Raw genomic sequence first — 27,687 nt, forward strand, 5'->3', positions numbered from 1 at the left:
TTAGAAGTGCAGCAATAATTTTGTCATGTTTTACTGGCATCCTCAAACAGGAGTCTGATTGTACAACATGACTGAAGGAAGGATTGCATTCTTAGTAATCGGCGAGTGAAAACTTTTTACCACAAAGCTTTTAAACAAAGTAAAAAAGATGTTTCTTTACATATTGTGTAGCCTACCATTCATCAAAATTGTTAATGTTCTGTGAATTCATTTCTGTTTTCGCTATTTATTTAAACTTCATTTATTAGACAGTTTTCCAAGCACTACCTAGTTTTGGGAAGGATAACTTTCAATTTAGGGAGAGAGTGAAAATTAGGAAGTATGAGGGCAATAATAAAAATAAAGCACTATATTTAATTGAGACCAAGCAACATATATAAATTTATTTCACACAATTTTAAAGCAGTTTGCTATTTACAGTTACTTAGGTAATGGGTAAAATAAAGGAAACCCTTTACATCTTAGAGGAAACATCTTTCCCAATCGATGTAGTTATTTCCAATTATTTATGGACTCTTGGTGAAACAGTGTATGAGTTTACTGTCATAAGATGAGACACAAAACTCAGAACCATCTGAGTTCAAAAACTTCCCTCCCACCAATACACTGTCTTTAATGTGAGCAGAGAAGTCGTGAACAATTATCTGAAACATAATTTTTTATCAGATTAGTAATTTCCCGTAGCTTTATACAATTTTAAATGTTATAAAATACCAGTATCAATTAATTATCTACCATCTATATAAATAATATCCACAATCCACCTTTTATCACATCAGACTGAAAGCCTTAATTTTTGGAGTTCTCCAATTTTTATCAATTTATTGAACCTGGGATAGAGGAGAGGGTTTGAGAAGTTTCTTCTCCAAATATTGTAACAATATTTTCATATAGGTAGTGGATGGCAGTAGGCTATTATTACTGTCCGTCAACGTGTGAAATATTTTGGTAAAAATCAGAAATTGAGGACTGTGATACTGTAGCATCACAAGCTTAGCTCTCATCCAATACTCAGTGCACCAGTATAATAGTGTAGCCTACTGCTATAAACTCAAAAAGTGGAACCAGTAGCCTATGCCTAGTATCCACATTAATTTGAAATACTAGTTGAGACAATCATAAAACAGACAATTATTGATGAATTGATTCTGAATATATTGATATAGTTTGTAATGAGTAATATAGCAACTTATTTAAAAGAAATAAACCTTTCATGAATGGTGTCAAATTCAACTAAGGAGTAAAAAAATGATCAGCATTCATGATTTTCTATAAGATACAACCATAGAGAAAAGATACGGTACCATTGACACATGATTCATTGGGTAACACATTATTTGTCTCTGATAAAACTGATAAATTCCATGTTCAATTTTCTTATTATTTCAATTAAGAAAGAAACATTTATAGAACTACTTCTTTAGTAAATCAGAAATACAAAACAATTCGAACGTTCGTCCTAGATGTTACAGTAGCCTTCCTGTGTATTTTGTACTTCGCACAGCGCCAGCAAAAAACCGTCCGGCAAAAGCCGTCTCGTGTGTCCCCGGCCTTATGGAAAAGACATAATCAATATTATGGGTGAAATCTACTCACTGTTGGTTCTCCCTTTTTTATTAGCCAAACTTTGGCAAAAGTGTCCTCGGAAACAGTTAGAATGAGACCCTGATCTGGAGCAATGTCGAGACTGGTTATCCATCGAGCATGGGCTCCCACCTCCACCAGCAGAGCCACACTGTTGGTCTCGCGATTCGTTGAGAACAGCCGAATGTGTCCCGATCCATAAGCTGTCACAATCAAGTCTTGCCATATCTTGACACTGGTGCATGACCATCTTTGAACAAAAAATGTACGATCTTCCATACTATATAATAAAGGAAAGAACTGGCTTGTGCACATACGGGATAGGAATATTTTGTTTGATGCATCATCACGTCTGAACTTACACTGGACTGATTTACTTGAAATCTTGCATAAATGAATTCTCAATTAGCCGAGGATGGTTATAGTCCTATTTTCAATTCTTCATGATTTCATAACATCAAGTTTTCAATTTGTCATGCTTCCAGTTGTATGGAAATAGCTGAGACAATAACATTCAGCTGAACATTTATTTCAAAAAATAAATTAGAAGATAGTTTTGATTGTGGATCCTATTCGAATAAAAGTAACTGATTCTCTGTTGCATCAAAATTTTGGCCCGCAATCTTAAAACCGCCATTTTCAATCCAAATTCTTTTTTTTCAATTGGAAGGTGTTCATGTTACCTGATTTCGATACAGAATTTCAAGAGAAAATGAATGGTGAAAACCGCTCATCGATATTTCAAAACATATTCTCATTCAAAGATTCTGATAATCATGCACCTATAATTATCTGCACTATAATAAAGGAAATACCTGGCTTACAGGGCCGCCCCGAGGGTAATAGGCGCCCGGGGCGAGATTTTAATATGCGCCCCCAAGTATTGCGCTTTGAAAGAAACGCCACATTGCTCTTTCAGGAGGAGAACTTCCATTATGGGCTGCATCCTTTCCTTGAAAATCATGCTATAGATTTTGTAAGCAGTGTTTAGCAAGCTGATTCCTCTACAGTTGACACAGGAACTTCTTAATCAGTCAATATAGACATAAAAAGAAGGTGTGCTTGCAATTTATATTGTAGTTCTGATCTCTTTATATATTATTTAATTGGATACATGAGAAAAGTCCAGAACCAATTTCTTCATGCAAAATTTCCTTGTGCTAGATACAGAGTGGCCCAAAAACCTAGTATTTTCAGTTCATTTTCCAGTTTTCTGCTATTTCTGCCAAATCCAGGAATCGGACAGAAAAATTTTCTCCAGCCTTTGTTTTAGATTATAAAATTATGAATGAAATGAGATCATTCGGAACTCTCTATCTCCAATAAGTACTGAGTTATGATTTTTCAAATATTAGTAAAATTGAAAGAAAAAATCGATTCTGATGAATTTTATTTATTGATCAACAATACCTTCCGATTGTTACCATGTATAATTCAAACTCCCTCTGGGCGTATTTTTGTTATGTTTGTGTTCTACAATCTAAGATCAGGTAGAGTGCTCTATCTCATATAGGTTTCCAAGTAAACCTGACAACAATGCTCCTTTTTTATTGTGAAAACACCTAATTTTTAGCTTCAACCATCATCACCAACTAAATTGTACTCACATTGATATTTCGCACATTAAATCAAATCAAATCGTTTATTGCACAAAAATATATACAGAATACAACTGAAAGGAAATTGACAACTTTGTGCTACACGTCGGCAAAAGAAAACTTGTAACTTATCCACTTATACATTAATATTAATATATAAAATGATCCTACAATATTATAATATAGGCTAACAGTAATTAACATTCAACCAACTAAATATTCCATTCTAAGAAATAACAATAAATTAAAGATATACATAAAGCTGAATTTAAGATTCATACAACATCAATCAATATTAAACCAAATCATTAATTGAATAAAAATAATTTTCTTTCACCCAGGTATGGAAATCTTTTATTTTAGGCTTCTTTAACAACCATCCTCTTGGAACTTTATTATAGAGTTTATTTCTCAAATATGAAATACTTCTACGGGATAGGGTGCTATCAACTCTTTCAATTGTGATTAAGTTTTGAGCGACTTGTCTAGTTACTCTTTGAAAATTTTGAATATTTTTTAATTTGAGCACATGTTTCTTAATAGTCTTTAAAATGAACAATTGTCTTATAGTGAACAGATTGGAATTTTGAAACAATGTGACACTTGGGAAATCTCTCGGATACCTCATTATTGTTTTGATAACTAACTTTTGTAAAACAAATAGAGGTTTTAAAGTTGAATCAAAAGTTCCTCCCCATATAGAATTACCATACTGAACTAAGGATTGGAATAGAGCAAAATAAACAGATTTTAGTAATTTTAGACTCAAAATACTTCTAAGCATGTACATTTTTAAATTGACCACCCTTAATTTTCTACAAAGGTAGCTAATCTGAGGTGACCAGCGTAGATGCTTATCAACAAAAATACCAAGATACTTGTAATTGTTTACACTCTCAATAACCTCATTGCAAGAATCACATGGATACCTGTTACAAGCATTATTCAAACAAAGCCTGTTCATATCTAGATCTCCTCTTGTTGTTGGACTGAAGGTCATACATTTTGTTTTACCAAGATTTAGTCTCAAATAATTACATTTTAGCCACTGAGAAACCTTATAGTAACCCACTTTTGTTTGCTTGATAACATCTTCCCAGGAACCTTCTTGGAAGATAAGTGCTGTGTCATCAGCAAAACAATTGTCTTAGACCCAACTGAGTCCAGTACACTAGGCAGGTTATTAACATAGATCAAAAATAAAACTGGTCCCAATACAGTCCCTTGAGGTAGACCCCATGTCACATCTCTAATCTCACTATTACTACCACCACAGCTAACGATTTGGCTTCTACCCCTTAGATAACTTTCAAAGAAATCTAACTCTATTCCTTGAATACCATATTAGATAGTTTCTGGATCATTTTATCATGTGGTACTGTGTCAAAAGCCTTGGCCAGGTCCAGAAACATTACCAAGGTTTTTTTATTTGTTTTGAAACCATTGTATATTGTCTCAGTTAAGGACTCCAATGCATCCTCTGTGCTTCTACCCTGTTGGAAACCAAACTGCCTCTTATCAAGGATTTTATTAACATCTAGATATTCAACTAATCTTTTCTTTACCAATTTTTCGAAAATTTTAGAAATAGAACTTAGCAAGCTAATTGGTCTATAATTTTGAGGTATTTCTTTACTCCCCCCCTTGTGTAAAGGAATAACTTTTGCATGCTTGAAATGCAAGGGAAAGTATCCAGATGAAAAACAACAATTGAAAATTTCTGAAAGAGGTTTAGAGATTGTGTCAGTTAATAGTTTTAGCACGCTGTTGGATATGTTATCCCATCCAGGTGCCTTATTATCATTCAAACTTTTGATTACTTCCTTGATTTCTGTTTCAGTAACAAAATTGAAATTAAATGCATTTTCAATATCTATTGTTTGTTCCAAATATTGATCTTCATTCTGTCCATGTATATCAATTTCCTGCGCTTGATTTATACCTACATTCACAAAATAGTCATTCAAAGCATTAAGATCTTGATTTACATGTAATTGTGAATTCTTATTTACCCCAATAATTGCTTGATTTATCACAGACCATATCTTCTTAGGGTCACCTTGAGCTTTATTTATTTCTGATTGATAATATAAATCTTTTGCTTTTCTAATTAGATCTACTATTCTATTTCTGTAAGACAGGAATTTCCTTCTCAGCTCTACATTAAATGGTTCATTTTTCAATCTTTTATATAATCTATCTCTTATAGTTATGGACTTTAGAATTCCATTGGACATCCAAGGTTTCAAATGTTTTTTAGTTAAATTAACCTTTTTAATAACTGTTGCTCTACTGATGCACGTTTTTACATTATTTACAAATTCATTTACTAATGTTTCAATACTTCTATTCGCGTCAATCTCCCAATTCATTAAAGCACTCTCCTCTAACAACTTTTCTTTATTAACATTCCTCACTTCAATAAACTTACATGGCTTACTAGATCGAGAACAAACATCTTTTTTAATTGATGCGTGAAGAGCAGTCGCATAATGATCAGTAATTGACATTTCTAATACAGCAGTTTTTAATGAGTCATTATGTTTGGATTTAGAAAAAATATGGTCTAAACAAGTATTTGAAGCAGGACGAGTTTTTCTATTGACAAAGGACTCAAACCCATGCGAACTCATAATAGACAAATAATCATGCGTTTTTTTAGAGTTACATAACAAATCAATATTTACATCACCTATCACTAATGAATAATCAAAATTAAAGCATGAACCATTCATATAATTATCAAGTTGTTCTATAAATAAAGGTATACTTGTACTAGGAGATCTATAAACGGATGTTACTAAATATTTATTATTTTTAGTTTGCAGCTCAACAGCTAAGAAAGGATATTCGTTTGGACTATCAATTTTTTTCGAGGAAATACTATTAGCTACATACATGACAATTCCATCTGAACGATTCAAGGAGTTACTTTTTATATAAATTATAGCCATTAATGTTTAACAGTGATTTTTCTTCTTCAGAAGTCCAGGTTTCAGTAAAAATTAGAACCTCAAATTTTGTTCTCATGCTGTTCAAAATAATGAGAATTTGATCAAAATTTCTTTTCAAACTTCTTATATTTAAACTAAAAATATTCAATTCATAATTAAGGGGCTGGATATAGTTCAAGTATTCATCGGTACTTTCACATTCCCTAACACTGTTAATACTATCTACAAATTGCGTGAGATCATTCATAATAAATGTTTAATCAAACCTGTAGCAACACTTTATTCCTCTCCGTTGATAACTTTTTTCAGATGGTCCAGTCCCTTGACTTTGAATACAGGTGAGCCCTCCGACTTCTTAGCGCACATTTGTGAACCACGAAACCAGACGAATTTCCAATCATTTTCCCTAGCTAACTCACGAGCGGCTTTCAGTTCTTTAGCACTCTTGGCAGTCAGCTGATTCATTAGCCTGAAGTGTCCGTTCGGCAGGTTTCTGTTGATTTTTTCACGTCGATTCCGGGGCTGCTCCTATCTTCTCTGCTTATGGTTTGGAAAGCCGTCATCCATTTGTCCCTCATACTCCTTCTCACGAACCTGACGACAATCATCGGTGTAGTCTCTCGGTTCATGGATGGCAGTCTGTGAGCGACGCTGATTTCGTTTGATGAAAAATCAGACACTTGGAGAGCACTGGCTACGCCTTGTAGGATTTCGTCCATGTTTTCGTTCTTTGTTGCAGGTATACCGGTTAATAATAAATTTTCCCTCCTGGTATATTCTTCTAATATTTCATTTCTCTTAGAAAGAAATTTCACTTCTTCTTTCAATTTTTGGTTTTCAGTGATTAATTGTTCATTAGCTTTTTTGATTTCTCCGATATCCGATTTGAAACTATCAAAACTATCCGAAACAAATTTTACTGAGTGAGTTAGTTCCCCTAATTGTTGATCAATATCTTTTTTCAACGATTTTGAAAACTGTTCAAATAAAACAGTCATTTTTCGCATTAAAACATCACTTTCCATTTCACTCTCTTCTTGTCCTGGTGACACAGACACCTGTTTACAAGCACTGCACTTCCATTTATTCCGATTATCCTTTGAAAGTTTTTTGAAGTTCTTTTCGGTTAAATAGTGGCAGATGTAATGACATTTTTGTTTACACGAAGCACAAATTATTGAGTCTTCATCACTGAAATTGCCGAGGCAAACGTTGCAGTTATTCATATTTCAAACGTATCTATAATATGCGAGCTAAACAGAATACGAGTTTGATGAGTAGACGGTCACGATAAACAAGTCAGTACACTCAATAATAGATAAGCTGCAAACAATAGTACAATTCACTCCTTGTCACCACAAACACGTCCGCTCGTCACCGCTGCTCGACTAAGACTGTATATAACATAAGCTCATGAGATTATGTTCTATGAGAATCATCCGTTAGATGCACTTCATTTTAGTATTTCCTAGTGGAGAGGCGCGCATAAGGACACCTCAAGGATCAAAATTTCAAACACTTATAACTTTTGACACAATGCTCGGATCTCATCGTACTACACTTCATTCTTCTCGGCTCGTCAAGGCGGTCCAAAATCAAGCAGCATGAGTCAAATTCGGAGGAAAAGTGGAACATTTATTGTTGAGTGTACTTAAGCCCAAATTGTAATACCGTACACAAAAATGGCCAATTTCTAGTAGTAGGTGATGATTGTTGAAGCTGAAAATTAGGTGTTTTTCACAATACAAGGAGCATTGTTGTCAGGTGTACCTAGATATGAGATAGCGCGCTCTACCTGGTCTTCGATTGTAGAGTACAAAAATACGCCCAGAAAGACTTTGAATTATACATGGTAACAATCGGAAGATATTGTTGATCAAAAAATAAAATTCATCAGATTCTTTATTTTAATTTTACTCATTTTTGAAAAATCATAACTCAGTACTTATTGGAGATAGAGAGTTCCGAATGATCTCATTTTATTCAGAATTGTATAATCTAAAACAAAAGCTAGAGCAAAGTTTTCCGTCCGATTCCTGGATTTGGCAGAAATAGCTGGAAACTGGAAAATGAACTGAAAATACTAGGTTTTTGGGCCACTCTGTATCTAGCACAAGGAAATTTTGCATAAAGAAATTGGTACTGGACTTTTCTCATGTATCCAAATAATATTTTAAAAAATCAGAACTACAATATAAATTGCAAGCACCAAGGTATATATAGTGACTGGACTATTCATCTTCCTTCTTGAAAAGAGATTTGACTGTAGCCACTTTCCAAACTTCTGGGATCCTCAATTGTCTCCAGCACATATTTATCAAATGGAGGAAGCGAAGTTTGAAGAAGAGTCCCCCCCCCCCATGCTTGAACAGCTCCATATTTAAACCATACTCTTTTCTAACTTTGTATTCTGCAGGCTAAATCTATTTAATTTTAAATTTCCTTTGATATTCCCAAATTGTTTTTTTTTCAATTTCAGATACTTAATTTATTTCAAATTGAAAAATTACAAGGTTAGAAAAGAGTATAAGATAAGTTTATCACCCCGCTTGAGACAATGACGACTTGCAGGTTGCAGGAGCAGTGGGCGCGCACAGGCTCACTCAATGACTGCAAAAATATACGCCTATGCTATGCGTAGAGTGACTGTATTTACCAAAGTTTAGTCAGTGAATGTCAAGTTTTTATTGTTCATGTCACAATTCACACTACACAAGTAATTATACATAGAAATGAATTGATAAGAAACTGGTTCTTATAGACTTTCTATAAGACTTTTAACGTGAAGGTGAAATAAAGGTACTTGAACCGATAATGTCGGGGCGGTAATATTATACGACCGCGGCGCCCCCCTAGCCACGGCGCCCGGGGTGACCGCCCCGGTCGCCCTTGCCTTTGGGCGGCCCTGTTTATACACGTACGAGATAGGAAAATTATGTTTGACGCATCATCACTTCTGAACTACTGGACTATTTCCAATTCTTCAAGATTTCAGTATGTCAAGTTTTTAAAAAGACCCTTGCGGAGTATGGGTTACCAGCTAGTTCAATAATAAATTGATAGAAAGTATAAATAGATACTTATAAAAAAATATATAGAAACCAGCAAGGTTTTCATCGAATAGGCTTTTTAATTAATAGGTACCGTAGTTTTTTATTCGTCTTCGTTACAATTTTATTATTGTGCTTGTAAGTCAGGTGTAATGTATATTTTTACTCATTGTATTAAAAATCAATACAATTAAATAGGCGCGTAACATATTGAGTGCGGTAGCGAATTGGATGTCTTTAAAATAAGATCCCTGTCAAAAATTGATTGCAGATCATAGATGTATAGCCCATAGTCCATACAAAATTATTTCCAACTTGGAGGGATATGTGGAGCAGAGAAAATTAGAGATACAGCGGTAGCGATGTTACCGTGCTGAAGGGGCCAGCGTTCTGTATAGTCTCTATAGAGTCTCTAAGTGAGTGTTTAACTGTTCATTATACGCTTACGTAGTTCCCTCCCTGAAATCACTGAGTCGGCTAAGTGTGATCGACAAATTGGCAACTATGGTTCTTTCTATATGACTCTATGCATCACTGTAATTGGCGGATCCTCTATTTTTCTGCTCCCCATACTCCTTCAAGTCGGAACTGATTTTGTATGGACTGTAGTAGGCTAATATTTCCAATAATGAAGCAGCATTCATTTACCTACCTACGTGAACTCGGCATAGTAGTAATGATGTGACAACTGCATGGCTTGTTCTCTGATCTTTCATGTGAAATATTTTCTCCATATTGATTATTCTTATAATGTGATAAAATTATTGAGAAGCAAATTCATTCATTACTGTATTTTCAACAGTTTTAAAATTTTCCAATTCGTTGCCACACTGTTCATAAATTTATAAAAAAGAGATAGGAAAATTGTTTTTCACTCACTCATATATTGGCAGCTCTCCCCATTGAATCAGTTCTTCGCCAGTCAATGTCCATAAATAGACACATCCACTCTCATCAGCCGAAACAACCTGGTTTCCATTTGATGCTAAATCAGTTATAGCTTCACGGTGACGCATTTTCCGATCAACAAATGCTATTTCTCCATCCTCCAACATTACAAATACTCTAATGCATCCTGCACTGTTCCCTTTAATAGAATTTATCATTAATTATCAACACATATTTAAATATGCTTGAAGAACCATGAAGATCATACTTTCTAATTTACTCTTGTGACATAGGCTACGAGTAATATTACAAGATTCCTAGAATTTTCACTGGCCTTGTAATAATTTACTGGTTTCCACATATTCGTCAGTAGCCTATTCAGTTATGCAGAACTTGAAAAAGACTAAAAGAGTCAAATGGTTCATTGATTATAAATTGGGAACCTTACTTAACAATGAAGTTATTTGAGGATAAATCGAACTACTATGAAAGTTAATTTTCAAGTGTACCGGTATACCTTATTGGAACTACTATATGTATGAGAATTAACTTTCCAGTGTATACCTTTTATAGGCTACATGATTTGAATTAACTTTTCTAATAAAATAATAATTTTACCAATGCTGCAGTTTTGCCTTGCGTAGCCTTTTCACAAAGGCTGTCAGTAACCAGTAAGCTGTATGGTGTGTAATTTTATGGTTTGTTGAAAACATCATTCATGAACCATGATGGACCTTATTTTTTGCTTTAAATAAAATAGTCATTTAATTTTTTTCAACATGGTTGAAATTTTGAATTTTTGTAGCCTATTTGCATTTGATAACATGCAGCCTACTAGTTCATATATACGGTATATAATCACATATTCATAATTCACATTACATAAAATTTATCTTCGCGAATTTGAGAATTGCTTCAGTACTTATTCTTACGATGTGCTTGTGAATATAGCAACTGCTGGTGATGGTGATATCTAATAATAATGAAACCAGCTACAAATATATTGAAGACCATATAAATATTTATCCATAATATTGTTTTTCATCCAATTCTTTTTCATGTACATGTCACTTATCACGTCTCAACATACCCACACAAAGAAAATCACCAGTTGTGGTCAGACCTCTAGCAAAGCATTCTTTATTCTCAGGCCCATCATAGCAAGGGTGAGAGAATTTACAATTTAATCCCTCACAGTCAAATATCTGCAGACCGATGGTTGAAGTTGTGATAAGGATGTGCTGATTACTAAGCATACACCACATTACCTAGAAAATTACATTTTTTATTATGATTATAGTCGAAATAATGATATACTATTAACATTATTAAATAGCAAATAACTTACGGTACCTATTAATAAATAACATGTTTGAATAATCATGCGGTTTTTCGTCATTTTGAGGTAGTAAATTGGTCATGTCTCCAACGCTGTAAATCTCCATGGTGAATTTTTGGCAAGCCTTTCTAATCATAACAATAATTACCTTTTATATTCAATTCCAATAAGCATATGAGTTACCAATATATATTAAAATGTGGTATTGAAAAATTGCAGTCATGTTTCATTCAATGGTTGAAATGGTTGATTGAAAAAAGAGCTTGGACTATAGAAGTATGGAGAGAGGATCAATTTCTTGAAATCTTCAGATTTTCAAAACTTATGCAATATTATAACTTCAAAACCATTTATTTTCTATCAAGTTTCATGCAAGTGGAAGTTCAATTTGAGACCAAATAATAGACCAATTTGAGACCAAATAATGCAATTCTTTATCATCTAAGGCTTCCAAGGTGGTTGGCATTGAGAACATTAGAAAGGACTTATCCCGAAACTACCTGTTGGGGTGGTATTTACTTGAATGGGCATAAAAAGCGGCAAAAAATGTACATATTGAGCAGAACTGAACAATTAAGATTATAAGACATGAAAAAGTAGGACTCATAATACGACACTATTTTAAAGGTCTTGAAACGAGCTACAACTTTTATACATGGTAATTTACAGTCACATTTTTATTGAAAAACACGCTTCACGGAAGCGTGAACTATTTATAATCGACAAAATATAAATTATGTGGTAAAAAATCCTTAATTATTTTATGGCTTTGTATGAGAATAATTTTCTACTTAATAGATATACACGGTACGATAAAATGTTTCATTAAAACTCCATTGGAGAAGAGTCTGAGTAATGTTTCTATTTTATTTCCAGTACTGTATAGACCTATTTGCCTACTTATTTCTAAATTCTATGCATACTACGGTGCTGTGGTACCTGAGTGATAACAGCTCTGTTTCTTAGCTGGCTATCAGTACAAGGGATATTTCTTGTCTCCATCTCATAGTCTTTCACAGGAACAATATTTATGAAGCTCTGATGAATGACAGCTAAACAGTCAGCCGTCTTTTTTCTCTTCATTATGTTCACTGCAAGATTGTTTGGAATTGCTGATGCTGTTGTGGATAGTAGAAGGAGTTTATCCTTCACATACATCTTGAATCTGAAAAAAACTATTTGTGATTCTACATCTAAAGCTGGGTTTACACAAAATGTTAATAGTTATTAACAAAATGTTAATAAATTAATCCTTATAGATTGTATTAGATTGAACAGAACTTGACAAACACAAATGTTCATCATATGTATGATAAGATGTGTTCAATCTAATAGAATCTATAAGGATTAAGTTATTAACATTTTGTTATTAAATTTGGTGTAAACGCAGCTTTAGTGAGTTCTTTTATTGGGTTATAAATATATTGTCAAAAATTAGAAAGTGGCCATCAATTTGAAAATAATAAATCTAAATTTGAATTTATCCAAATGATTATGGTGATTATCACTAAGGAAAAACGAACATTCTATAATGATATTTGGGTTTTCTATTTGATTTAGGTTGGCGCGCTAGAAGGCTACTGCTTTGAAAGAGATTTTTTATTGTAAAAAAGCTAAATAGGCCGACTCAGAAACTTGATGTATGTAGTTGTTGTGTGCTTTATTTTTTAGTTGATGATTCTTACAAATCCTGCTTGCTGGAAGAACAGGTCTAACACTTCTATAGTGATCAGTTGACTGTAGAATTGTCTAACAGAAGCCTAAACGATTTTCATTGTTCACTTGATTTTTTTTGTTACTTGATGACATGTTTCAGATTGTTTATAGGAGGTTAGATCAGGGATGAACAAAATCTAAAGTTCCTGTTTCTATAATGATTTCACAGTGAAATAAGTCAGTGTGCATATTTTATTTGTGTGGTTTATCCTTTGACCATTAATACAATATACAATATTGTATTAAAGTTCAAAGGGTTCATTCACCTGTGTATTCAAATCAAGTATGATTTGTCAATACACGAAATTGTCCTATAGTGAGGCCCTTATCATTGCTATATCATTCAACAAAGCGGATAGCGCTATTTCTTTCTCGCTTTGCTCTATCGCCAGATCGTCTTTTAACAATGTAGAATCAATACAACAAAATATTTTATCTTAATTATGTAAATTCATTATGAAATTATTGAAAAATATAATTTATTGCTTAATAAAATATAATTGATTATTTCAAAGTAGAATGAAAAGTTAATATTACATCAATAAACCTGTATCAGCTACCATCTACTGTGGAAAGCATTGACAAGACAGAGGATCTGCTATTGTTGTTTTACTATTGTTCTGCTATCTTTTCTCCTTTGCCATTATAACGTGGACCTCACATATGGAGAACTAGTCCCCTTAATGGATAACTATCAGATCCGTCCACTCAACTGAGAAAACTATACTATTATATTACTCTTTGGGATAGAACATCGACATCATTAATCGATGTATCGACATCGACATCTATTCGAAATTTTCTAATAACAACAACAAAGAAGAAATTTTAGTAAGGTTATGTCTCCACTCCAATCTCAATGTTTCTGGTTTGCTTTTGCTTGTTTAGTAACTAATGTCTGATTGTTCAATACCTCGGTTTATTTTTATTGAATGTTCTCGTTCTCATTAAAGTTCTTTAACTACAGTATTATTTCCGTCCTCAATTCTGTAACTATTATTTCTGTCCCAATTCCGCGATTAGGGTATAAGTATACGGTAGCCTAATTATTGTGTCTTCATTCTTCAAAATTCCTTAAATTAGAATACTTATTACATTTTTTAGGTAAGCTGAATTAAAAATTGTTTACGGTACTCGCTTTACTTTTTAACTAATTTTGGCTAATAATAGCTTAGATACAGAGTTTCCTCGTAGACGACTTATTTAGCCTTTATTTCTTTGTCCGTCTTCTATGCTTTTTTAATGTGCACAAATTTTATCTTGTATAGGCCTAGCGGCCTAATGCTTTATCCTAAACTTTTAGTTGTATTAAAAATCAACAATTCTGCCTAAACATTAAGGATTAATTTAGCTTTAGGATTAATTCAATATTTTTTGCTCAAATTCAGTTTCATTTAAGTACAGTTGAATCAGAAACAATCATTAATCAATCAGTTTATTTTAAAAACAATAGTGACCGCCGTTTAATTTTTGTGCTCAAAATAACATAGGTACTAAATCGATCCCAACCAAAAATGTGATGACATGTATTTTGGCACTGGACGAACCCTTACACCCAAATAAAGCAAGTGAAAATTTTAACCGTAGTGATTAAAATAAATCTGGTACAGTATCGGTAAACCGGGGTGACTTTGTCCCAATTTTGGGGAGTTGTGATTTTAAACAGCTTGCAATCAATACTTAAGTTGAAGCACATCTCTTGCTATATTCTTTTTTGTATTCTGTAATGTTTGAAGAGTATTTTCCATTATAAAAAGTAAGCATCTTTTCAACTTGAACAAAGATATATTTTTTTGAAAATAAGAGACAATATCCAACCAGGGGTTAGGGTAACTTTGTCTCACTTTAAAAAATATATGGAAAAAAGTTAATTTTCAAAGTTATGCAAAGTGAAACAAACTGTTAACCTTTAAAATGAATAATTACATTAAAAACAAATAAAATCCACTTCAAAAAATCACAAATTATTTATTGAAAAATATTTCAGTTTCTGCTGCCAAAAAATCTATTGTAGCGTCAAGGCATGTTGGCTTCAGCAACAGAATCAGCAAAAAATAAATATTGATAACGTATTAATTTTAAGCAAGGTGAATAATTATGTTTTATTAGGACAGGTAGAATACATGATATTTATCATATTTTGAATTGTATGTGCATAATTACACAATTTTTATACTGGGACAAAGTCACCCCAAGTTTAACCTAAAAATGAAGAAATTGACCTTGTTGTATTAAACTAGTAACATAACCCTAACCAGTTCAACTATAAAAATTATGAATATACCAATTTAAATATAATAAAAAAGCAAAAATAAAATTTACTCGCCGATATCATTAGTCTTTTAGAAATAAGTTTTTCGATACGAAGTTTACAGACAACAAAATCACAAGATGAAGCAAGCAGTTTGGTTTTTTGTTGATAATTCAACTAACATAATCAAGATTCGACAATATATCGATTGTAGAACCTCGATAATGATCAGGGCTACGGATATCAATGTTAAACATTGATTTCGGATTACAGAGTTCGGAGATGAACTGATTTGAATCTTTTTCCGCGAGGTGGGACAAAATCACCCCGGGATAGACAAAGTCACCCCAGTCGACGGTAGCTTACTAGTCCACTCAAGAAAATGTTAGAGGGAAAAGTTTGGAAGACAAATTTTGACTCCGCAGTTCTGTTTAGGGTATTAAGGACCCCTCCTGTTAATTTGATGTACAATTTCACACTTTTATGGATTTTCCTACGACTGTTGCAGGAGCTTTAGTGTTGAGTGTGAAATCTCCAGTCTTGCAACGATAGACCAAATGTGTCTGACCGATTGACAAAGACTATGCAGTTTTGCTTGGACTAGTTAGGAGGATAACATATCAAAAGTTCCCATCCCTACCCCATGTGTTGGAGGGATAAGGGTGATTTAAATAGCATTTTTCTTTCACACTTATATTTTGAGAACAATGCATTCAACCGACATGATTAACAGTTTTTTTAGATATTCGCTCTTGAAAGTGTAAAATTGTTGAAATAACAGGATTTTATCCAAATTTTGCTCTTTCGGGGCTTATAACTCTCCAACAATGCATTGTAGAAGTCAATGCTCATCATAGAATTGTAGAGCATTGAATTCTCTCTGATTTGATTTATTAATTCCAGATTTCCTTTCATTGTTATAGGCCTAGCAGATTTTCAATGTAGGGGTGAAATTTTAAATTTTGCAACAAGTGTCTACTCAGCGGTTCCACATCTTTACCAGAAGTGATAAAGTTGCGCACTTTTGCTAAGTTCAACTCCTAACTAGTCTCATTTTGGCTAACAAGCCGAATATTGTGTTCCAGACATCCCCTTCAAATTTCATTGTCAAATGATTGATTATAACATTAAAAAATTCAACCCTTCATTAAAGCTGCTATAACAATGAAAGGACAATTTTAAATTATACATCAAATAATAGAGAATCCAATGCTCTAAGAATCTACGGTAAGCATTAATTCATAAAATGCATTGTGGGAGAATAAATTATCGAAAACCATAGAAGATATAGAAAAAGTTGTGGGATACATATGTAACCATCAATTTTGTATACCTTTAATACCTTCTGCTTCATCCATTACCCATAATTGTGGGATCGATGGCATCAAAAAATCAAAACACGTACCGTCATTCAACACAAACTTCAATAGTTCAGATGGCAGTGATCTAGTGATCGCGTTTTCAGTAAAAATTCAAATTATCACCCATAAATTAAATTACACTGTATAAACAGTGATGTTCGTAAAATACATGGTTTTCGAGTAATTTGCGAGAAACCAAAAAATGGTACCTTTGAACCACCCCCACCCACTTAGCACATGGACGTAAGGAGATAAACATAATTATCAAAATTCCCCACCCCTACCCCCTCCTTACTACCTTACACAGAACTGCGGGGTCAAAAATTGTCTCCCAAACTTTTCACTATATACCCTTTTTTGAGCATTCATTGCCTGGACTGGACTGTAATGGCATTAATGACAATGTGTATTTATTGTACGGTATGGACACATATTTGAAGTTGACAGTATGTGTATAGTACGCCTCAATCTTTATTCACTTTGATTCATATACAATACCTTTCATAATAATGGCAAGATTGTACTTTTGCTACAAATATCAATCATAGCTCTAATTTTCCAATAAGAGTGTAGACTACCCCAATTTTCTCCTTGCGGTACCATTGAAGTCAACAAATAATCTCATAAACAGCCTATGCCAGAGTGCATTCATTTTATAGAAAATCATTGTAAAAAAGTAAACCATCTTCGGATCTGATGAACTAAGTATAAACGATCTACCAACTACAATTAGGTACCCGTTCCTTACCTACCACGGGCCAACGTGTGACGGTTTTCTTAAGCACTTCCAATTCCGAAAACATAGCTTAATAATCAATGAGTATTTCAAAAGTATGTATTGGTGAGATTCTCTGTTGCATAGTAAATTATTGGTTTCGTACATTACATTTCAATCATGATATGAATTATCTATTCATATACAAGCAAGACGTGTTATAATATTAAATTTTGATATTTTTAAAAAATACTATCAGATTTTAAATGGGTGTCAACCAAAATTATTCAAGTCGAAGGATGATTATTTTCTTGCTTTGAAATACTAGTAGACTTTACTTTAAACTTAAATGTTGTTTTATCATTGTAAAATAATGATATTCTTTTAATTTATAACAATTTAAAATCAATTCATTGTTTACAGGCTGTGAGATGTTTATTAGGATCCATTAAAAAGTTTGCCTTCAGCAGAATCTACTTATCGGGGAATTTCATTCGATAAGTTCTGAGCTGATCATGTCCAAAAGAAATAAATACAAATACATGAATAAGAAGATTTTCAGAAAGATTGATAAGCTGTGAGTATAGCTAATTTGTAGTATAAAACATTGTACATAACATATATCACATAGGTTGCATAATATTTATGAAGAACTAGCCGACAGGCTCGCTTCGCTTGCCTTATCCGTCTAACCAGGGGGCTAGGACCCCAGGCTAGATCCAGAAATAGGATCAGCAGGCTTTGCGGCTCGATACAATCATCAGTTCTATTCGAATTATGTAGTGCAGGGTTGAAAAAATCTTGATTTTTATCAGAATTAATAAATATTCAGTTATTTCACAATTAGAGAATTGGTTAAGATATTATGAGAATTATTGTATTTCAGTCGTAATTAATTAATATTAATAAATATTCAGTTATTTCCCAATTAGAGACTTGTTTAAGATATTATGAGAATTATTGTATTTCAGTCGTAATAGATCTTCGAAATTTGAAAGAGTATGAAAAACTTGAAAAGAAACACTCTGATATGATAAACCATATGTTTTCGTTGTCATTGATTCATTCATAAATATCAAATGTTGTTGATCCGTTACTAGTAGAAAGTCATGTTCAATTTTATTTGATTAAATTGAAATAAGTAAACTCTTCATTTGTAGAGCTTTAATCAAATAAAATTGAACATGACTTTCTACTAGTAACGGATCAACAACATTTGATATTTATGAATGAATCAATGACAACGAAAACATATGGTTTATCATATCATTCTACCCGGCTAGATTTTCGTGTTATCTTAGGGGCAAGATGACGGAGCGACACAGTGGACTCTTGTCCATCAGGGCGACGAAATTTCAACAAGTAATTGAATTGTATGGCTTGACTATAAATGAAGAAAAATGTAAATTTTCAAAAAAATCATTGAAGTTCCTTGGGTATGAGATAAAACATGGAGAAATTAAACCTGACCCAGAACGCCTTGCACCACTCATGAACTTTCCACCCCCAAGAAATGCTAAAGAAATGAAACGACTCATGGGATTACTGGCTCATTACTCCCGATGGATTAAAAACTTTTCTCAAAAGATTCACCCCCTTGTCCACATACAGAAATTCCCTCTATCTCAAGATCTGATGGAAACTTTGGAATTGTTGAAAAATGAAATTGCTTCCGCGGTACTGCTCTTTGTTGATGAAAATGTACCATTCATAATTGAGACAGATGCATCAGATTTTGCAATTGGTGCAACATTAACACAAAATTCTCGACCAGTAGCCTTTTTCTCACGAACTTTGTCCCAAAGTGAAACCAGGCATTCAGCTGTTGAGAAAGAAGCCTATGCCATTGTGGAGTCTATAAGAAAATGGAGACACTATTTACTACGAAAACAATTCACTTTGATCACTGACCAAAAATCAGTCACATTCATGTTTGGCACTCAACACAATAGAAAAATAAAAAATGAAAAGATACAAAGGTGGCGCCTAGAATTATCTGAATACAAATTCAACATAGTCTACAGACCTGGAAAAGAAAATGCACCAGCTGATGCACTCTCTCGTATATGTATTACAGCTGGTTGTTATGATGAACTTTGTCACCCTGGTGTAACTCGTTTCTACCACTGGCTCAGAATGAAAAATCTCCCCTATACTGTAGATGATGTAAGGAAAATTTGCTCCAATTGTGCAATTTGCTCTGAAATAAAACCACAGTATATGAAGACAAAAGGAAATCTCATAAAGGCAACAAAACCTTTTGAACGAATTAATATGGACTTCAAAGGACCCGTACAATCAAAAACAAGAAATAAATACCTACTGGTGATGGTTGATGAGTACTCAAGATTCCCTTTTGTATTTCCTTGTCCAGACATGACTGCGAGAACAGTCATAAATTGCCTGGTCTCATTAATATCAATGGTTGGCCTTCCAAGCTATATTCACACAGACAGAGGAACATCCTTCATGTCAACTGAGTTGAAGAGCTTTCTTGGCTCAAAAGGGATAGCAACTAGTAGATCAACGCCTTACAATCCGAGAGGGAATGGTCAAGTAGAGCGATATAATGGAATTATATGGAAAGCAATAACACTAGCTCTAAGATCACGAGGACTTGATTCAAATCGATGGGAGGAAGTGTTGCCTGATGCACTTCACTCTATTCGATCTCTTTTGTGTACTACAACAAATTGCACCCCTCATGAACGAATGTTCCTACACATGAGATCCTCAACAAATGGACAGTCACTACCATCTTGGCTAATGAGCCCAGGACCAGTTTGGCTGAAGAAAATGAACCGAAATTCAAAGCAAGATTCATCAGTAGAAGAAGTTGAATTGATTGAGGCAAACCCAGAGTATGCTCACATTCGTCGCCCTGATGGACAAGAGTCCACTGTGTCGCTCCGTCATCTTGCCCCTAAGATAACACGAAAATCTAGCCGGGTAGAATGATATGATAAACCATATGTTTTCGTTGTCATTGATTCATTCATAAATATCAAATGTTGTTGATCCGTTACTAGTAGAAAGTCATGTTCAATTTTATTTGATTAAAGCTCTACAAATGAAGAGTTTACTTATTTCACACTCTTATCTAATTCAGCACCGCCATTACTCAGGCTAAACCTGTGTTCCTGTCTGAACTTTACTATTCACACTTTCAAGTTCTTTTGTTCTTGAAAACCTTGTCAAAACTTACTCAAAACTCTAAAAATATAAGACAGACCTGTGTACCAAGTTTGAACAATAGGCTACTTATGTGCCTAGCCTATAAGATAATGAAAAATTTAGAAAAACGCCAATTTTGAGCGAAATATCTGACGAAATATTGAAGTCCTTTCATCGCGAAACTTCTAGACAATAGCTAAACCTCTCTTCCATATTTAAACGTTTTCTGTCATTCTGTTATTGAAAAAGCAACAAAAAAAACCCCGAAGATTTTGGTCGTATGTTTTGACGTTATTCCAAAGCCCCTCCAATACAAACCTTTGAACACCTCAGATGAATCTGTTTAGCAAATTTTAACATTTCTTGTTGTTTAGTTTTTGAAAGAGATTAGATAACGCAAAAAAATTCTGGAAAACGCTGAAAAAACACTAATTTTTGACGTACCTTCGGCGTAATTACGAAGCCCTCTGAAAAAAAACAATTTCTTCACCCTAGCCGAACTTCTGTACGAAATTTGAACATTTTCTCTCAATTAGTTCTTGAAAAATGTGAAATGTAGAATTTCACGCGTTCAATTGAAACGTGACTTCTTGGGTGAGGCGAATGACTTAACTTACACTACAATTCAAATTTAAACTTGATCTTGTGAACAGTGTGAAACTACTGCTTTGACAAGCAGTAAAACATATCTATGTCATACCCTATATATTCAATAATTAAAGTGGTTTATTAAGAACTTTCCAGTGATTTTTTAATACGTTGATATACAACCATGATAAAAATTGGATTTGGTGGGCTTACACATGCATAATATGTAACATTGACATACTAGCTAAGCTCAACTAATGCATGAAAGTGTAAAATTTATAGTTCAATGTTGTTTTAACAGCTTAAGCTGCGTTTACACCAAAGTTATTAACAAAATGTTTATTTTTCCGTCCTTTAGATTCTATTGGATTGAACGGAGCTTGACAAGCACATATGTTCATCATGTGTGTGATAAGTTATGTTGAAAATAATAGAATCTATAAGGACGTAGAAATAAACATAGTTAATAAGATTCTATTAGCTTGAACGGAGCTTGACAAGCACATATGTTCATCATGTGTGTGGTAAGTTATGTTGAAAATAATAGAATCTATAAGGACGTAGAAATAAACATTTTGTTAATAACTTTGGTGTAAACGCAGCTTTATTTGTAGCAGAGAGGACATATTTATATATTCTTTGCTTGTTGTTGATTAGAGCCAAGTAGCCAAGTAGAGCCAAGACTTAGCCTACAGCAGTCAAGGTCTCAAGATACCGTACCAAAATATCCAATCTCAAATATGAATATTTTTATTGAACAATAAAATATTATTATGTTTTCTTGGTTATATAATATTGCTTGTTACTAACAAGAATCAACAAAAATTAATTTTATATCAGATGCACCGTGATCACCTGAATGATAGATTAGAAACTTTCTTTTTTATAGTATACAGAGTGAGACATATGTATGGGAACCCTTCAATAAGTTGGAAACTGTTGTAGATATAATACTGTAACTTCCAGGATTAGTTATTGGTCGAATACTCTACCTGTTGACGTACAGGTATTTCAACCTCTCATAAGGGGTTGATTTGGGGGTTATAACTCGAATATTTTTAATGTAAACACCCATTGTAAGGTACATAATTTTAAAGACCTTTTCAAAACAAGAAAGATGGCATCAATAAAAATGTTATATGATACTTGTATCCAAAATGGCGGCTGATTGAAGTTTTAGTTTTAAAAAAATGATTGTTAGGTAAAGTAATAAAACTTGAAACAACACTTTTTGAATGAATGAAGAAAAACATTTTTATATAAATATATATAAGCTTATCAAGCTTAAACCTTAGAATTAGTATTAGCTTAATTATCATAGAAGATCCTTGATTTCTTATTCTAGAAATTTTCGAACATATCAAAGCATGGGACATAAAAATTGGGTTTGAACTTCAGGGTCAAGATTGTTTCTGTTTTGTCGAACGTTTCTTAATTTTCAACTTCTAATTCCAGTTGGCAATTCGGTAAGCCTATAGGAGATTTTATGGATGAAAACCCTTGGAGTTGGCTGGTTGTTTTATTGTTGGTGGGTGCTTTTGTGGCTTATAGAATGGACTTTCTGCCATATTATCGTCGTAGGAGAGTAACGGATGCCAGAGCAGATTACTTCGAAGCCAGGCCCTCCACAAGCAGCTCGACAACTACCGATCCCACAAGCAACAAAAAAACACAATGAATCATCACCAGCTACATCTTGTGATATATTACACTTTCTTGTTTTACCATATTGGAAAGGAGTCTAATTTATGTTACATTCCGTTTTTTGGAATGAGAAACTCAGATTATTGGTGAGTGCCTTGTTACTTTATTTTTATCAACTAATTTGTAAATATATACTTGAATCTATTAGGAAATTAGTTTTACTTGCAAACCTTGAAACATCTGTATAAATATAGTATGTTCTATGAGCTTCGTTTATATAATAACATTTTAGTTTTCATTTCTCATCGTATTGTTACAAATCAACAGAAAATATAAATTTATTTTAATAACAGGAAAGGAATTTTTTAACTCTCGAAGCTATGAAAATTAACATCATACGTTCACTCGACATCATGGTGAATGAACTTGTTTCTTTATTCTAGAGAACCACTCTATCATTCTCACATTCTAAGCTCCTTCTCAATTTCTTTTGAGTTCAATTTAAAAAAAAATTGATTAATAAAAAGCTTCAATTTGAGACTAAGAAAACTTCTGATTAAAAAAAGGTATAAAACATTCACAGGATTCAGTGTATTAAAATGTAGGATTCAATTAAAACCTCTTATTCTAGCTAATTGTTTTTCCAAAGCTGAAAATTAAACATGTCCAAAGTGAAATATTTTAGTGCTAGGTTTAACAGTTCTTGGCAGGTTATGAACTACATGTAGGTGATATTATAAGCATAAAAAAGGTCTATAGGCTACTGTACTACAAACTTATTGCTGCTGGCTAGCTGCCTGGGTACGGTACCGAACATTTGTATCTTTTTCAAGTGTCACACTCACACTTCCTTAACCAATATATTATTTACACTGGTTTACCCACTATTTGGTCAATTTTTTCATAAAAATACCACTCATTACTCAGAATAAGATTAATATAGTCTCTGGCTATTTGAAGGATACGGTACAATACTCGATGCAATTTCATTAACACTTAATTGTTTCATATACATTCTTTTAAAACTGCTTCTCCGTAATTAGAACAAAAATTTGAGAATTTTAAAAATATTGCTTCCCAATTGTGCATTATGCATTTTGCAGAGGTGTGAGATACTTAAATAATCATAAAGGTATTCTTCATGTGGTTTAGTCTAGACATTTTGTATGTGCTATTGACTGTTTATGAACTTTGACCTCTAGCTGCATTCTAATAAGACAATTAAGATAACATCAATAAATTTATTTTACTAGGAATACCTGTTTATTGTAGTGTTATAAGTTTAATGTTGCCTCACGTTGCTTTGTGACGTGACAATAACAAGCTTTTGTTTGGCTTCGTTGCCATGGCAACGTGAAGCTTCCACGGCCACTGGTGGTGGTCGGTTGCTGTGCCACCTAATACAGGCGCCATAATCAATTCTGACAGACACAAGAAAAGTAGATTTAATGTGCTATTTAGATCAATATTAGTACAAAGCTAATTGGAATGAATTAGAGATGGATGTAAGGGTGATCAAGAGGTATTTTATTCGTCTGAGTGTAGACATTATTCAAACTTGATATACCAAAACCTCAAATTGAAACAGGATTAAAATATTTCGATTCGAAGTAATAGTTATTTTGTTTGCTACAGCTGACAAGTTAGGGGGACTTACACAGACATGTCAGAGGCTTTATTAATCTAGTATATCTAATAACATAATATTCAACGATAATATTTCTTTCCGTATTACTGGAGTAATTTAGTGTATTACATTGAAACAACCAGCTTGTTTTATGATATAGATTTATTTTTATGATCATATACATAATACATTTTTGTTAAAACTAGTATCACACTATCCTAATTTCTAAACGTAAGAAATTCAACATACTGGACCATTGAATACTAATGACCAAAAATGTTGGTTTATTTATCGGCACCGTAGTTGAAATAATATTTCAAATATTCCATAGGAATGAAATTATCACAGACTCGTGATGTACTTCAAACTTGAAACTTTGTATTTGGTTGAAAAGTGATTTTCATGAGGCCTGTTTGCTCTTTGCACTCTACATTATTGATCTCAGCTTTAATTAATAAACAAACATTTTTTATAGGCATTATTTTAATTCGAAGGGAATCCTTATGTGTTTAATTGTTATGATATAACCAAATTGATTATTTCAAATTAGCTTCTAAATTGGGTTCTAAACTCATTTCACAAGAACTCTTTTGATTTTTCTTCTATGAAAGTGTCGCCCTCATGAGCTCAACGACAATGTTTTTAAAAATGCAGGCGCGCGTTTCTTATTCAATCTGTGAGTCTAGAAACCAGGACGACCACGCAATCAATCGCATCCCATAAATATTTCAAACTCTTTAGAGTTCATTGGAAGAATAATATTAATAATTCAAACGCTGCCAGGAATTGTGAAATCATATATTGAAAAAACATACAATATAGTAAGCATATAATAAATTACAAATTATTTTAAGAATTCTTTGTATTACTTTTTTTAATTGATTCAAAAACTCATTTCCCCGATATGAGACACATATTTGAAATGCAAGCCGGTTGAAATTTGATTTAATAAATTTAGAGTGATAGGAAAAAAAATGAATTAACAGATTTCTCATTTTGATTCAAATGCATTATACAAATAAAATGAACAACCATCTTATCTCAAGAACGGAAGTGCCAAAGTAAAATAGAAAAATAGGTAACTGATAACAGCTGCACATTTATCAGCACAGGTTATCAGGATGAACTCGAAATTGAGCTGTAAATAAAAAAATACCAGAATACCGGCTACTGAGGAATAATATAGAATGATCAGATAATCGATGTAATTTATAAACTTATAGTAGTTTCATTCTTTTTTCAATTGAGCAATGTATTTTCGACTCTACTGTTTTAGTTAAAATATCATTCAGTGTAGGCCTATTTGTACCGCGACACTGGCATTTAAAACAACATTAACAAATACGAAATGTTTAACGATTATAACTTTTAATTTTTTTGTTCATATAATTAATCACAACTAATCCAGCTTATTGGTATCACTCATTAGAATGGAATGTAGTTTAAAATTGTTTTAACAGTAAATATATATGTATATATTTATTTATAACTATTTAATGTACAAACATTGTAACAAAATATCACAGGATCAAATTAAGTTTATGCCGATATATGTAAAGATGCTTCTTTGGTGCATTACATTATTTTTTTAATAATGTTTTACGTTACCGTACTGTTCTCGGAGTTTTTCTCTAATCTTACTCAATAGATAAATATTCTCTCTATTCAACTCTGATAATCTGTGATGTGAACCTCAATCCAGATCTCATAGTTAGTCCTGTTCCAACAATACATTTCATAAAGCCCAAGCTCTGAAAATTTCAAGCTCTTAAGAGATTGGAAGAGTAAACCAACTTGAGATAAACATTCATTTGAAAAATAAAATGCTCTCCAGAACTGAGTATCATCCTCAGACTGCAGAAAATGAGTTTACAAAGCTACACAAGATACGAAAGAGTTTCAAAAAGAAACATTATTGACATCCAAGTTATCTGATGAATTAGGAAGCAAAACCTTCTGCTATGGAGCTGCAGAAGCAGAATAATAATTGTTACAAATAGAGTTGTGATACTTTATAGCGTGCTAAATATGGGATGTAATGGCTCGGGTGCTAAAATCAGTATTTTACTGGCTCTCATTTTTTCTTTAAAAATTCTCTTTAATTATTACGTACTTTTTTGATAACTCAGTCGTTCCTGTGAATATCAACTATGTATTTAACATTATCAATATGAATACACTCATTCACCAGGTTCGCGCAGAGAACGTACGGACTCCAAGTGAAGAGAGAACATACACATTTATCGATTAAAATACTGCATCGTAATGAGGCTGAATGCAAACCTAATTTATAGTTGCTAAAATGAATCTTATGTTGTAAAAACCAGATTAAAATCATTGTAATGCAGTCTCTGTTAGACAGTGTCTTGGAATAACAACTGCCTTCATTATCACCTAACTGATCCTTAAAAAGTAGATCATGTTTTTTAGAGTAGGTACATCTTAGCAAATTATACTTCTCACCAAGCCCTACGTTTTTGATCGACCAATTCTTTGATAATAGCACAATTTTCTTCTCATAACAATTATCACACAAGTAACTAAGTTATAGCTCGTTGCATTGAAATTCACTACTACTTGATTGAGAGGCTTAAAACGATAATTTGCCAAAAATATTTCGGCTCAATATTCAGGGCACTTCTGCCATTTATGGCACAGGCTTTTCTACACTTTGGTCACAGTTTCAGCTTGTATCAATACTAATACTGTTAAAATCATGCCGTTAAAATGCGCCAAAAAATTAGCTCGAACTAGCACAACTGTGACCTAATCTGGTGAAAAAGTTTCAAGTCTTTAAATAAATAGAGGTATCACCGTCATGATGCGTTCGAATTTGAATTTGGTTTGTGGCCATTGAGTAGGTCCTGAATCTCCTTCAAGGAGAGACCCTGTGTGTCTGGCAGCACAAAGAATGTGAACAGGAAGGCAAATATACAGCAGCAGGAGAAGAGCCAGAACGCTGCATACGATCCCAGAAAGCTGGATATGTTGGTGAAGAATTTGGTTATAAGGAAGGCAAGAAACCAGTTGAAGCAGGTTGACGTTGAGGTGCCAATCTCCTTGATGCTTGGCGAATACATCTCACCCATCACAGCCCACACTAGTGGACCAAAACCTGCAAAATCAATCGCAATTATTACGTTAGCTGTATATATCAATTCGGCTGATAAAAGTTATTAATGCATCAACAAATAATGT

General features: G+C 33.2%; 2 protein-coding genes across 3 annotated transcripts in view; both read right to left on the bottom strand.

The window, feature by feature from the left end:
• Window positions 1-352: 352 nt before the first annotated feature.
• LOC111050772 (WD repeat-containing protein 54-like) lies at window positions 353-24,201 on the bottom strand. 2 transcript variants are annotated; one of them, XM_022337128.2, is made up of 6 exons: window positions 24,122-24,201; window positions 12,353-12,578; window positions 11,165-11,342; window positions 10,066-10,273; window positions 1,597-1,834; window positions 353-644 (listed from the first exon to the last, which is right to left on the bottom strand). In XM_022337128.2, the coding sequence occupies exons 2-6, from the start codon at window positions 12,569-12,571 to the stop codon at window positions 507-509; spliced, it is 981 nt and encodes a 326-aa protein (XP_022192820.1). In that variant the 5' UTR covers window positions 12,572-12,578; window positions 24,122-24,201; the 3' UTR covers window positions 353-506. The 2 variants fall into 2 exon arrangements, with proteins under 2 accessions (XP_022192820.1, XP_039281916.1); XM_039425982.1 differs by lacking the exon at window positions 24,122-24,201 and adding an exon at window positions 13,667-13,709.
• Window positions 22,672-27,687, bottom strand: part of LOC111050771 (facilitated trehalose transporter Tret1) — a 35,332-nt gene continuing 30,316 nt past the window's right edge. Inside the window, exon 6 of the mRNA XM_022337126.2 lies at window positions 22,672-27,604. Within this exon, the coding sequence (XP_022192818.1) occupies window positions 27,306-27,604 (299 nt within the window). The 3' untranslated portion in view covers window positions 22,672-27,305. The remainder of the gene's footprint in view (window positions 27,605-27,687) is intronic.

Source organism: Nilaparvata lugens, chromosome 1, assembly GCF_014356525.2.
Source record: "Nilaparvata lugens isolate BPH chromosome 1, ASM1435652v1, whole genome shotgun sequence".
In the NCBI taxonomy this organism is placed as follows: Eukaryota; Metazoa; Arthropoda; class Insecta; order Hemiptera; family Delphacidae; genus Nilaparvata; species Nilaparvata lugens.

Bases quoted from the DNA above. Each gene is read 5' to 3' on its own strand.
- LOC111050772 (XM_039425982.1), bottom strand. From the start codon at position 13,692: ATGGTAGCTGATACAGGTTTATTGAT. The intron at 12,579-13,666 runs GTAATATTAACT...AGTTTTTTTCAG, and splicing joins GCTGATACAGGTTTATTGAT to ATTCAAGATGTATGTGAAGG. The intron at 11,343-12,352 runs GTACCACAGCAC...GTAATTTTCTAG, and splicing joins ACAGAGCTGTTATCACTCAG to GTAATGTGGTGTATGCTTAG.